At 37.6% G+C, this 14,383-nt stretch overlaps 1 protein-coding gene across 1 annotated transcript in view; it reads right to left on the bottom strand.

The window, feature by feature from the left end:
- Nucleotides 1-3,240: 3,240 nt before the first annotated feature.
- brinp1 (bone morphogenetic protein/retinoic acid inducible neural-specific 1) overlaps nt 3,241-14,383 on the bottom strand; it is a 176,780-nt gene continuing 165,637 nt past the window's right edge. The window contains exon 8 of the mRNA XM_051110054.1: nt 3,241-5,337. Coding sequence (XP_050966011.1) covers nt 4,197-5,337 — 1,141 coding nt within the window. The 3' untranslated portion in view covers nt 3,241-4,196. The remainder of the gene's footprint in view (nt 5,338-14,383) is intronic.

A 14,383-nucleotide genomic window follows, 5' to 3' on the forward strand; every position in this document is an offset into this window, starting at 1 on the left:
TTTAGAAAAAAAGAATAAAGAATAAAGGTCCACTGCTAATCATAACCATCACTAGGGTGTTTGCAAATCATATAAAAAGCTCATTCAAATTAGCCACCAATTCGCCAAGACATAAAATTGCCATGAGATTAGCGAAGAAGCCCAGTGGTGTTGGTGGCATCATAGCAGAAAGTTGTGAACATATTTATCAAATTATGCAAAAACTACCACATTTTTATCCTTGACTAATGCAATTTTACAATCAAAATGACAACTGTAAGCTGTCCATCAGTATCAGTATCAGCATCCCCACCCTAAACCAAAACTACAATATAGTTACCAAAAGCAAAAGTGAAATAAAACACCTTTACTGAAGTAACCATGCCATTTTAGCTTGCTTCTTTAAATCTTTAAGCACTTTTATTGTGACTTAAGTTTTGCAGGACTCATGCTCATGCAGTTCACATTACAAGTTAGTGCTGTACTGGGTGCGCTAGTGAGCAAGTTTACTACACCAAAAATCCATACACATGGAGCGGATTATGTGATGCAAAAAAGAAAATGTATTAGTTTACAAATCATGTACTATGGTAAAAATGTGTTAAGCGCTGATTGTCTTCAGAAACATTTTTTGTTTTGTTTTTGTATGCTGGGTGAAGTCTCTTCACATTCTGATCACAATCATTAAGTGATCTAAATGTATTTATGTGTATATTCTGTGGAAGGCGTAGGACCAAGAAATGCTCATCCAACCAAAATGTTTGGTCTAAACATTACGATAGGCTTAGTCACGGTTAATGACATGTGATGTTTTAGGGTAGTTTTGTGGCAGACTGACAACTGCGCATGTGCATAACGTGTGTCTGTACGTTCTGGAAAGGTTAAGAGATGGCTCGTTCTACCGACATCTGTTATTTATTTCCTTTCTGTTTGTGACCTGAGTTGGATGCATGCTTGTGTACATTTTTTCTCACTTGATTCCCATGTATGTTGACCAGTGTCTCAACACGTGAGGCGTTTTGTTAAACTCAGGGAAAATCCGCCATTTTCTTGTCTCTCGTGCATTATTAGCATCACACAGTTTTTCTATTGTGGGCTGCTGAATTTTTCAACTCGGTGTTACAATGTATTGCAGTAATGTTGTCTCTGTTCATCTAGTCTGTGGGCGTAGATACGTTCGGGAGGCGTGGCTTTGGACGCCGATTTGCAGGGAGGGTGGGACATTCGCTTTCAGTACTATCAGGCTAAAGTTAGCATTTCCAAGATCTCCTATTGCACTTTTGACTGATAATCAGATCCTATAATCATAAATTGTGAAAGGGAATACAACTTACTGGTGTTTTACTGCCCCTAGTGTTCATTTCATCTTGAAACTGCTGTGAATTTATGTGTAGGTACTTTTTAGATGTTCTAAGAAAAAAATGTAGTAGAGGCACATTTTTCCCTGAGCCAAGAGTGGTGTAATCATGTCCATACCACAACACTGCTGAAACCCTTTGAAAATGTTTTCTTTTTACTACGGCAGTTTGACCAAGACATTTAAGACCATCGGAAAGATGCTCTCTAAGGCTAAGTACTTCACCTGTCTCTATAAATGTTAATAATAGTAATAAAATACAAGTTTTCTAAGCTAACATTTTCCACAGATTTGTTTTATCAACAGTGTGACAGGATTTATGGAAAGCAGTATTAGTTTTGCCCTGTGGTGTGATAAAGTGACAAAAAAACTCTTGGTCTCTTCGGGGCTCTTCGGGGTATTGCGTTAGCTGACTCCAGAAATGTTACTTTTATCCTGTAAGTCTGTAAACTTGAATGCCTCTGTCAACCAGTGTGTCCTTGAGCAAGACACTTAACCCATGTTCCCTCAGGTGCAACCGCAGCATGTTTCTACTGCATCCTTACCTGTTAGTCTTGAGAACGAGTCAAGTCTGCTCAGCAGCCACTCTCACACCAAACAGGCTGAGATTAGAAAATTCTGGGACTGAATTTTCAGAGCAGAGAGTTTCAAAACAGATTTGAACAGAAATCTTAAACCCCTGTGTGATTGTTGCTGACTTCACGTCTCGGACAGTTGTCTTAGAAAATGTCTAGGCTTTGTGTGGTACAAACAAGCAGTGGTCTTCTTATTAAATATAGCATTTTAATGAGAAATAGATTATTATTTGAAACATTCATTTTGAAGAAAGCCGATATAGTTATTTCAACAGAACAGCAGAAATTACATAAAGTACTTGAAAGCAGTTTCTCAACCCACTGAACGCTCTATCGGATAGTGTGTCGTACATGGTTTCTGTAACAGAAGTGTATGGAAGGCTGTAAGCATGTGCTCGTGTAGATCATTAACAGATTTAGCTTGGACAAGATCCATTTCAGCTGGTGATGTGTCTCCAGATGAGGGCAAATGCCTTTGTGGGAAACCTGCGATATTTACAGAACTTGTGCTCGGGGGGGTCTGTGTCACGTTTAATGGGCTGCGGTTCATTTGCTGTAATCTAAGAAAAGCTTTTGATTCCATGGCTATATCAAGACAAAATAGGTATTTACACTTATAATACACATTAAATTTTAATTCGTTAACCAAGTTAAGTTTCCTCTCAAAAGGTTATTTTCGATTCATGCAGTGTACAGCAAGAAAGCTTTTGGCCCTGTTCCCATGAGTCAAGTGGCATGTGTTTAGATTTAAATGGTATCTTCCTGTTAAACAAACGAAAGAAAAAAAAAAAAAGTGAAGGAAAAGCATTAAAGGGATAGCTAACAGGCACTTAATAAGATTGGAAAACAATGACAATACTTAATTCTAACAATAATAATGGCATTTTCCCTATCCTAGAAATGACTCCAGTGAAGGTTCTTTTGCACAACAAAATAAAACTAATAAAGAAAAAATCCCCCATCCCAGCTAAGATTTTAGAGTAGAGAGATTAATCAGTTGACATGTCAAAAAGTTAAACCTGAATTGCATCAAGGAATATAAAACCCAAATTAAATCTTATAAAAGTAAAGTGTACATTTGGTATACAAGCAGATTTTGAGATTAAAACCATCATAGATATTTGAAGCTTTAATATACTGTTCTTGTGGATTCACTCTTGTTAATGAAAATGCAATGGCTTTACAATGTCATGCCATAATCCTGCAGTACATATATATATCATCTTCTTTCTTTTTTTTAGACCACTGTGCTATATTTCATTAGAAAAAGACTGAAAAACAAAAATACAAAAGCAATTTATAGGACATTTCTCACAAAATGTGCCCAGCTTCTTCTTTTTTTTTTTTTTTTTTTTTTTTTTTTTTGTTCATCCCTTTGAGAAATGTATGGCTTTATGCTGACCCTTAAAGAAATGAAAAGTGATCAAATTTTGTTCACGGTGCTGCAAAAAAGCTTGACACATCAGCAATCACAACGTTGTACATTATGCGAAGCAGTACGAAATAGCATGAATTGATTATGTTCAACCATAGATACTGCACTCAGGCACCGAAGCGACTCGACCTCGCTGAAGAACAAGAGCGCGGATCTGAAAATACAACAGAGGGAGCCCACGCAGGATTCAGTTCACCTGGCGAGCAGCGATAAACGGCAATCAAGAAAACTGGACGTCCAGCAAGAAACGGTGGACGTCTGTACTGAACTCACTGCCAAGCTCTCTTAGAGGGGTGTCGTATGAAAGGACAAGACACACTGTACAGTCAATGAATCCTTACGCTGTATAAACCTCATCTAAAAGATGCGTGATGACAGCATGGTAGTGTCTCAAATTAATTACCGTATTTTGGTTCTGCCCTTACGTAGTTGTCGTTATACATCTCTAAAAACGTGTTAACCAGTAAAGAATGGCAGTTTAAGATGTACCTTTGTTCCCTCAAAGTAAAATCAAGGCCTCTGTGTCACTGGATGTTGATTTAATAAGTAATAGTGATCTTTTCTTTTTTTTTTTTTTTTTTTTTAGTTTAGGAAATGACAGACATGCTTCGACAAATATGATACAGTCTTTTTTTTTTTTGTTTGTTTTGTTTTGTTTCCTTTAGTGAACTAAAATGATTTATCTCTGTATTTTTAGTTTCCGTTTAACAATTACACTTACAAAGTTGTTAATAATACATCAAAAAAGCAACCAAAAGGTTCCAAATCAAACAGAGAAAGAAAATAAAATGGATTCTCTCTTTTTTTGTTTTGTTCTCAATACAACGTTTTCTTCTTTCTAATTGTGTTTTCAGCAAAGTTTGGTAGTCAGGTGGTCTGATTGTTTCAAGATTTCTGTGTTGTACATGTCCAAGGCGTGATTTACGCGAATCATCTCACTGTTGTTGAGCTTGAGTCGATGTTTCAGCATACAGGAGAACAGGTCCAGCTGGGGCTTCCCAGGGGCCACCGGAGGGGCCAGACGGTTAATCCTCTCCCGTATGTCCAACAGCAGGAGCATGATGGACGAGGACGAGTAGAACTGTGTCCCCTGCGTGTACGACTGATTGACCTGCTGCACGGCGCTCCTCAGCAGGTCGGCGTTGAATCGCAGGCTGTAGCCGAACACTTGGATATCGGAGATCTTGATGTAGATCTGCCGCTTGTTGGGGTCGGATAGGTCCACCGGGCCCTGGCCCGTGTCGTTCCGCAGGACGGTGGGCACCTTGGCGCGGCTCCGCAGGTAGATGTGCACCGTCTCGAAGAAGGTCTTCCAGCGGTTGCCCAACAGCAGGGTCCAGTTAAAGCACTGCGAGTTCTGCAGTCGCACCTTCTCCCAGCGTGGGTATCCGTGCTCGCCGAACGGCATGCTCCAACCCTCCGAGTGGCTTCCGCTGAACGGGTTCACGTAAACGAAAAACATGGGGTCCACGCTGCTGTTGCGCATCTGGCAGATCTTCATGGACAGGCCTACGATCATGTGCAGGTAGTCCATGCGGTTCTTGTTGCTCTTGAGCGTCAGCGACATCCGCTTGCGCCACCGCGGGTCGAAGAAGGTCTCCAGGCGCACCTCGTTGCTGATGAAGGTCGTGTGGATGTGCAGCCGCGAGTCCATCTTCTGCAGCAGGTACTTGAGCTCCAGGTCCTGGAAGTCCAGGTCCGTCTCGAAGCTGATGAACTGCTCGCTGCGCTCCGAGTCCACGTTCTGCGGCTCGCAGCGTCCGCGGTAAAGCTTGTAGCCCTTGTTGCAGGAGCCGCATTGCGAGATGTTGGCCAGGCTGCACATGGCGCAACTGTTGTTGCCGCCGATCACGCAAGGGATGGGCCGCTGGCAAAGGGTGGCCCCCGTGTGGCACACGCACGTGCGCTGGCTCTCCAGGAAGGTTCCCCAGAAGCCGTTCTCGTTGCAGTAGAGGAACGACTGCACGCGGTTGAGCCACTGTAGCACCGATCTGAAAGCAGACAGATAACAATGCAGTCAAGGCAGGAGGATAGAGGGTTCCATTAATAATGCAGCGTTAAGTCCAAAGGCACAAAGCTAGCGCATCAGCCTCCTGACGTTTGTTACAGTCTAATCACTAAAATGGATAATGTATTCTGTCAAATTTTCCCAATGCACACCTCGTCTTTTCTCTCCCCGCAGGCATTTTGCCTTGTCATTCTGAAAGCCTTTGGAGCTTCTCTGCTGCATGAGGGGCGAACTGAACGGCTGAATTTTGATTTTGGGGAGACAAAATGCTAAAGGTTATGATGACATGTTAATGAACCCAGAGTGTAACAGAGTCGGATGTGGGATATTCCTACTTGATATCCCTGACTTCTATTTGATGTTAGAGACAGTTTCTGGAGGATAAATGATGCTATGGAGTGCTAGCATTTGTTGGACCGGTGTGACTGTAAACAGAGAACCAATTTGTTTTGTTGTTTTTTCGTGCAGCATGGGAAAAAGTTTGATATATGGATGTATAGTATTTGCTTTAAAAAGTGAATGTTTATTATGCATGCACAGATACTGATAATAACATTGGTATCAGGCCAGATACTGTCAAGCCACATTTATTTATTTATCTTTGTACAATACAGATATTTCCAAAGCAGCTTCACGGTAATTAAAAGAGAAATATCAGTGTTAATGTAGTAAAATTCATCATAAAAACTAAAATAATTCAGAAGACAGTAGTGTTATTCAGCTCAGTTTAGTTCAGTAACAGTGTTAATGTTACAGAATTATGAAATTAGTTCAGTTCAGTTCAGTTATCCACCTTATTTTTGCCATTTGTAAATTTAATGTGTCTGGCTTCCAGCGGTCCAGCTGTTTTTATCTATACAAAACAGCTCATTTTGCTGCTTGATAATGCAAACTGCTATGTCTTTCCATATTATTTTAATGTATTATCTTAATTATGAACACAATGGTTTGTAGTGCAAACTGTTTCACCGTTTACTGCACTTCGATAATCTTCTTGTTATTTCCCTACGGCAGATTATGAATAAGGTGACCACCTGGCAATAGATCTGTTGCGGGACATAGATGTGATTTTGCAGGACAATGTGGGAGACGTGTGAGATAGATACATTTTCTAATGTTATGCTATGTAAATACTGTAATGTAAATATTGGTTATATAATCCATCATATGCGCTGATTTGTTTCTGCATGCAAACAAGATTTTTTATTTATTTATTTTTTTTTTTATGAGAGCAAAAAGAATCCACCTGCGAGAGAAGAGATTTGTGCTTGTGCATTTTGACAATAATGTCATTTGTCATTAAAATAATGCCATAGAAACTGCATCAAACGAAGTATTAAAATAAAAAGAAAGTTGCGTTTTAAAGCAGCACTGATTTTATTTAAATTGGTTAAAATGAATGAAGAATATCATGTTTTTCCGTGCGCTCTCGATCATTTCCGTCGGTGGTGCTAGATCACTTGATGAGGTCCGCAAATCCTTAGCGTGGAAACTATGCCGCAAAAAGAATAAATAAAAAAAAAAGCTTTCTTAGAAAGACAAAAGAACGCATGGAAATTTTCTTAATATATGATAATTAAAAACCAACAGACTGATGAAAATGTGGGACATTTTGTCAATATGTAGCGTGCGGGACAAGGGGTGAAAATGCTGTGTGGTACAACGCAAAGCGGGACTGGTGGTCACCCTAATTATGAACCGGAAGTCTAACACTACCAGAAAACAACTTACTTCTGCATTGCAAAATAAGGTGGATAATCAGCTCTACAGAAGACAATAGCATCATTATTCATGTCAAGTCAGTTCATTGTTGATTTATTTCAGTTCATAACATAAGTAAGTAAGTAACACAAAATCTCAAATGCATATAAAAAAAATTCTGACCTCAGTTGAGGTTGATACTTGTTTTTTTTTTTTTTTTTTTTTTTTTTTTTTTCCCAATAAGAAAACATTCATATAAACTACCATGGGAACACATTTATTATTAATAATTTCCATCAGTTTTCCAAGAAGTGATGGTTTTGTTCTCTTAGACACATGGGATGGAAACAGGTTTTTATTCTCAAATGTTTTACGCCATATTCTTTTTTTTTTTTTTTTTGATAAAAACATAGCTAGTGTCAGTGATGCAAAGTGTCATGATTCAGCTCAGTTGAATAAATTAAATGGAACGCAAACTCTGATCAGCCATGAAGGTCTCAGATTGGCACTAAATACAGTCTACAAAATTATAACTTTGTTTTTAAGCACATTAGCCAGACAAAACCTATGCAACCTATAGTGGAAGTGATTCATCAAACCTCAACTAATTAAATCAGAGTTTTCCTATTTGAAATACATAATGTTCAATGAAAAAGCAAAGCAATGAATATGAGCATTCCTTCATTAGTCACTTATCATGAACTATATGCAATTTCCATAGACTATCAATAGTGAAATGAAACTGTAAACTTATAAGCATCTCTCACAATAAAACTGTACATGGCATTCAATCTATATAAATAAAGCAATATTCCTAGGCAAACATTATTTGATTTTCAGTTCACTCCAGATTACTTGACCAATAAAAAGCTTAAGATTAGTCCCATTCAATTTGAAGCCGTATGCAGTCGGCTCGCTTGTGGCATTTAAAATTGTATTTTTCATATTTACTCGCAATAAGCAAGCTTTATACGGTCTGACTCCCATATGTTGTATTCTCTAACTGCTTTTCCCAATATGGATTTCAGAGTGGCTTGCTGGTTTTATTTTGCACAATTATTTGTTTTGCTGAAACAAGTGGCTGACTTGAGTTTGCCGTGGGGGATGAGATGGAGATGACGAGGAAGAATGCTGTTTGTTTTCACATCCTCATGTTTGTAATGGGGCATCAGAGCGCTCTGCTGCACAGACTGCATGACGTACATCACCGCAATTTCAGTTCTAATGGATAATGGAGGAGAGGAGAGAGCAGACTGTAGATGTAAGCCATACTGAGTGAGGGGGAGGCCTGGGTTAATTTATTTTATTAAATAAAGATGCTGCAAGCGATACTGCAACCTGTCAGATATCACCGAAATATAGTGAGTGTTTCAGCTGTTTCTGTGCTGGCACTAGACTCCATAAACAGAGAAAAAAAAACCAAAAAAAACCCACCTCTAACTTATTTTATTTCAGGTTGTTGCCACATTTCATGGCATTTCTCATTTTTATTCAGTTTAACTTCATGAAATATCTTATGGACAAATGAAAAAGAACACAGTAAAATTAAACAACTTCATAATATTGTAGCGGTTAGTTTTGCATAGCATTTTGCAAACATCTTAATCTTATTATTTCTACAGTATTGTTCATTTCTGCAGAAAACATCTGCTAAGATGACAAAATACGCATTAAAATATGCACATAACACTGGTTAGGTAAGGCTCTCTCTTTCACAGCTTGACGTACAATATTTCAGTTTATACAATATATACAAACACAAATGTTAAAAGCGCATAAGTAACTGTTCTGTCTGTGTTCTGTGTGGGTGTAAATAAGGGTCTTTTTCTGTCCTCAGAATGCGTATCATCACAGCCACGGTTTATCAGGTAGAGCTCAGAGCGAACAACAAACATCTATTAATTACAAGCAGTCAGTAAGCGTAATTTTGGAGCTTTGCATAAACTGAAATGGCCAGCACGGTTTGGTTACTCGTTTAATTGCATCGTTTGATTTGATTAAATATCACACTGGCTTTTGCGATGCATCCAGTAGTCAAATGGCAGAGAAATCCCTGAGGCGTGGGTCTATCTGTCACTACAGCGGTGCCTGTGCTTTTGCTCTGGTCAGAGCAATTTATCAGAGTCCGCATCAAAAGGTGTTTACATCTGCATACATATGTGATTCATACTTATGTTTTATACAAGAGCCTACGTTGTCTTTGGACCCAAATCTGTCTGTTTGGCATACAAACTCGGCTCGGCTCGGCTCAACATATATGAATGCAATTTATCACATTTGTTGTGACTAAAACTAGATGTGTATGATCTGTAAAATGTATTTACATGTGCACTGCCAGTCAAAAGTTTGGGATCAATAAGATTGTTAATGTATTTTTAAATTCTTTCTTTTTTTTCTTTTTTTTTTTTAAATAAACTATTATTACTGTATACTTTTATTCACCAAGGATATGCTAAATTAATAAAAAAGTGATACCATAAATTTACATTGTTAGAAAAAAAATAATATTTTGAATAAATGCTGTTATTTTTAATCTGCTATTCATCAAAGAATCCTGAAGAAAAAAAAAAAAATGGCAGCACAACTTCAGTGTTTCCAACACTGATAATTCTAATAATAAATCAGCATATTAGAATGATTTCTGAAGGATCATGTGACACATAAGACTGGAGTAACAGCTGAGGAAAAGTCAGCTTTGCATCACAGGAATAAATTATATTTTAAAGTATATTAAAATACAAACCATTATTTTATATTGTAATAACATTTTTGTATTATTATTATTATTATTATTATTATTATTGTTACTACTACTATAAATAAATAAATAAATAGATAGATAGATAGATAGATAGATAGACAGAAAGGCTGTGATTTAATAAATAAATGTAAATTTAAAAGTGAAAACACTTGTTGCGCTGTTGCACATTCTACAAACTCGCCGTTTTAGACGTGTCCGCAAACCAACAAATACTGTGCATTGATGCTAGGGATTCCTGATGACCTACTGTATTGTTGATGAGCTATGACAATGTTTACCATAATGTATTTATATTGTAGATGGTTGTAAGAGTGTATATTTCATCTCCCTCATTTGTCTGAATTAGCAGCTAGAAATAGTAATAAAGTGTAGACATTTTAAAATAAAAGTCACGTGTGTACTGTATTCTGAGCATGTTTATAATTAAAAGTTCCATATTATACAGAACTTTTTTTTTTTTTTCTCCCCTGGTTGTTATTGGTATTGTGATTTTACAAAAAACGGCATTTAATTGTTTATTAATTGTCTATTAACTACCTATTAACTACAACTTTTTCCTCAATAAACTTCTAATTAATAGTTAGTAAGGTCCTTGTTACTGTAAGTTTAGGTATGGTGTAAGATTAAGATATTTAAAATATGGTCATGCAGGATAAAGAATTAATGTGCTTTATTTATTTATTTATTTATTTATAGTTGTTGTTTTTTATGTATTTAGTTATGTTTTTTTTTTTTGTTTTTTCAAAATTAAAAGCACATGCACTGCTTTAGAAAAACTAAACGTCAAGGCCTCCATTTGAAGTGAAAGCAAGTGGCTATGATTAACAATGTATAATTTGCTCATTTTCATGCTCTTCATGACATTTCTTTTATAGTATATTGCTCATAGCTGCTTGCCTCGAAATAAATTGCCTTTGAAGCACAGCTCACTTTCTTTTCGTCTCATGCATCTGCATCTGAAAAGACTAGTGCTGTTCTGTAGTTTACAGATTTGGTGGTAAATGGATAAATAGTTTAATAACAGAGTGAAACCAGCATTATTATTACAGTGGTAAACATCTGATGCTAGTAGTCACTGACAACACAAACACACTATAGAGAGAGACGTATGGGAGCACGAGGAGGCTGGATATCGAACAAGCAATCGAACCAAGTGTGGAAACAGCCTTTAAAGATCTCTTATTAGGAACTTTTGCCAACAGGACATTTTTAAGGTTACCTGATCTTGGAGTCTACTCAGCGAGAAGAAACAATAAAGGCAAAATATTAATGTAAAACTTGCATCAGCTTTTTCGCAGCCAGGAATAAACAGCAGCTGACTTTGAGACGCTTCCCTAAAAGTAGAAACTGCACGATTTGCAAAAGGCCAATAATTGAGCAAAGACGAGGTTAAAGCTGAGCTCTGATTCCTCTGCCCAGGTCTACGGACAGACCTTGTGCGTCGGCATTATTGCATCAAGAACAGACGAGAGGGAATATCTCACTATCACGGTATATATACAGAAGATCTGCTCTTAATATAGAAACAGCAGCGTAATCTGTTTATCATAGAGGAGAAACTTGCCGCTCTCAAACTATGTCACTAGTGGGAAAATGCACATTTGTGTGTGTGTTTCAAAAAAATGTGCAATTTAATGTGTTATTTCCTTTTTTTATGTATTGTTGATAAGTGGTTTATGAGGTGACAAGCTTGCATGATTTTTCTTTATGTTTGCATGCAAATGATATAACCAGATCAATTTTATACATAGCACACATGATCTGCACTTCAGTTTTATGCAGCAGCATTAAAAAAAGCCTGTGTCTAATGGAAAAAGAAGTAAAAAAAGTGGTCACTTAAATGCACATTAAGTCTGACAATTATGACTTCCGAACTCCTAAGTAAGAACTTCCCAGGAAAACTTGACAGTAATCACAAGTAACCAAAGTTTGGAGCCAAATGAAGTATTCTTCCTCTAGATAATTGGTGTGCCATCAAACTGGAAGCAGCGTGTCTGCAGAATGGAGTTAGTTAACTTCTCTCTCTGGAGTCTATGGGGCGGATGGAGGCAGTTTGCTGCTAATAATGAGCAACGGGAAGCTGCTCGGTGTCAGCAGGAAAGCCAAGGAGCCATCTTTCTTCATCAGGGCCTTCGGGCCAAAGAGCAGGTCAGTGGAGACAGAACGGACATCCTGACTGACAGCACAGCTAGCACAACAACATCGCTGCTATATGCTGTTATTTAGGACTGATCTGAACTAAGATGCTCACAAAAACAAGTACTTTCGGTTCTAAAATCTGATTGGACGAGCAGTGTTTATGATATACATCAATACAGCAAGCTATGCTAATGAACTATATTTCATAATGGATAAACTGTTTGTTATGGCTATTGTTTTTTTTTTTTTGGGTGTATATGTGCATTCGTTCTTGATATCTGTAGCGCATGAATATTGTCTGTCTTCAGAACTCATCACAGGTTTCATATTTCGAATGCATATGTTTCTTGGGTTGTCATATAGTTGTGTGGAATATAATGTCATGTCTCTCAGCAAACCGACGGTTGGCAGCAATAACAGTAAAAAACCTTCCCAACAATTTTCAGCCTACGGTTAAAGCTGCAAACTTTTTACATGCTTAACAACTTACAGTATACTTGAGCTGAAAGTTTGTAATGATCACATCATTACAAAAAAGTTTGCATTATTTGGACAGAATAGGTTAATGGAACACACATTTTCAAGTACTGATATTCGATACTACAGTAGTAAAGCGTTCATTAGGTATGCACAAGTATGTTTCTATCCTAAGTCTTAATTGAAGATGAGGTGTATAACCACGGGGGCTGTGTTCAAACTCGACGCTTTCCCCCAGAGATTGTTTACCATGACGAATCGTTACCCCTGCTGCTTAGTTTATTCAAATGGGATGCTAATTTGGTGCACTGTTATCTGTTAGCTAAACTAGCCACTCTGACTTTGAAGTATGAATATAGTATGTTGCACATAAACAGAAATTGACTCTCTCACCCTCAGCAGAACAACACTGTACTTTGAAGTCCAGTGTTTAGCGAATTAGCCATGACAATCACAGGCAACTTTTCTATTTGCCGCACAACGCTGAACCGATAACATTGCCGCGCTTACCTGGAATTAAAATAGTCAGTTCCGTTCTGTATTCCTCTCTCTCTCTGTGCTATTGCCATCAAACGTCCTTGATGTGAGCCCCACAGAGCTCTGACTCTGCTCTGCTCGGCTTTGATAACGCTTCAGCACAGACCTTGTCAAAGCCGCCATTGGAGCGTGGGTGAGCCACTTCCACATTAGTGACAGTTGATGCTCTTCAACTCTTTAACTGTATAAACAGTTTTTTGTCGTTCATTTTAGACTTTGATTTATTTACATTTCCTGAGTGCGCATGTTATTCTCTGTTTGATAAGTCAACTTTCCTAGTGGACAGATAACTTTATTTGTCTGCATTTCAGGCAGCTTTTTTGACACTTTTTAATAGACCATTGGGCTCTGTAATTTCAGTCCAGTCAGAAAGATTTCTCTTTTATTCATCAAAGGCTTATCTCATGACTTTGGACTTTCAAGTTAAGCTATGAGTATTTCTATAGCACATTATACAATATAGATTGTTTCAAAGCAGCTTTGCATTACTACACACACTCTAAAAACGCTGGGTTATTTTTTTTAACCCAAATGCTGGGTTCAGTCCGTTGGGTCTATTTATTGGGTTGTTTTTAATATTTTTACCCAGGTGCTGGGATATTTTTTTTTTTTACCAAAAATGCTGGTTTCAACTTGCTGAATCTTTATATATATATATATCTATATATATATATATATATATATATTTTTTTTTTTTTTTTACCCAGGTGCTGGTTCATTTTTAACGCTGGGTTATTTTTTTCTGCCCAACCACTGGGTTAAGTCTGTCTTCGACAAAACAACCCAGCTGCTGAGTTACAGTCAGAGTGCAGGCTTTCTGAGTCCTCTACAGGAGAGAACAGTTCTCAGCACTGCTAATTTGGTGCACTTCTTCAGCGGAATAAAGGTGTGTATACATTTTACTTAACGTGCTGTAAATTGTATTATTTTACGCAACGTCAGTCAGCTGCGTCAGCAGTGGTCACTTCGCATGATGGAAACGCCTTTTGGCCTTTTGATTTTATTTGTTATAGTACTGAGTTTAATTTAATTTTATGTTAAAATATGTTCTCTAATGTCATTACTGTGTGTTTATGGGCAGGTTTTGGAGTCAGTCACAGCATCTTTCATCTACGAGTGAAACGCGAGCTGGCGGTCTGATGTTTAAAGTTACCGCGGCAAACAGAATGCCTTCACCGGCTCAGATTTCAAAGACACACCAGCACGAGAATTAGCGCTATTTCGGTAAAAAAGGTAAAAAAGAGATTACAGAGAACGGCTGAATACACTAAAATTAAAATGATACTTTTAAATGTTACACCTTTTATGTCTAAAATGCTTGTTAAATGAGTTTAAATGAATGCAATATTGTAAAGTAAGCTGTATTCACCCAAATAAATTCAGTTTTCAGTCTTGTATTTTGTCCATGTGTTCT

The sequence above is a fragment of the Labeo rohita genome, chromosome 5 (assembly GCF_022985175.1).
Source record: "Labeo rohita strain BAU-BD-2019 chromosome 5, IGBB_LRoh.1.0, whole genome shotgun sequence".
Taxonomy (NCBI): Eukaryota; Metazoa; Chordata; class Actinopteri; order Cypriniformes; family Cyprinidae; genus Labeo; species Labeo rohita.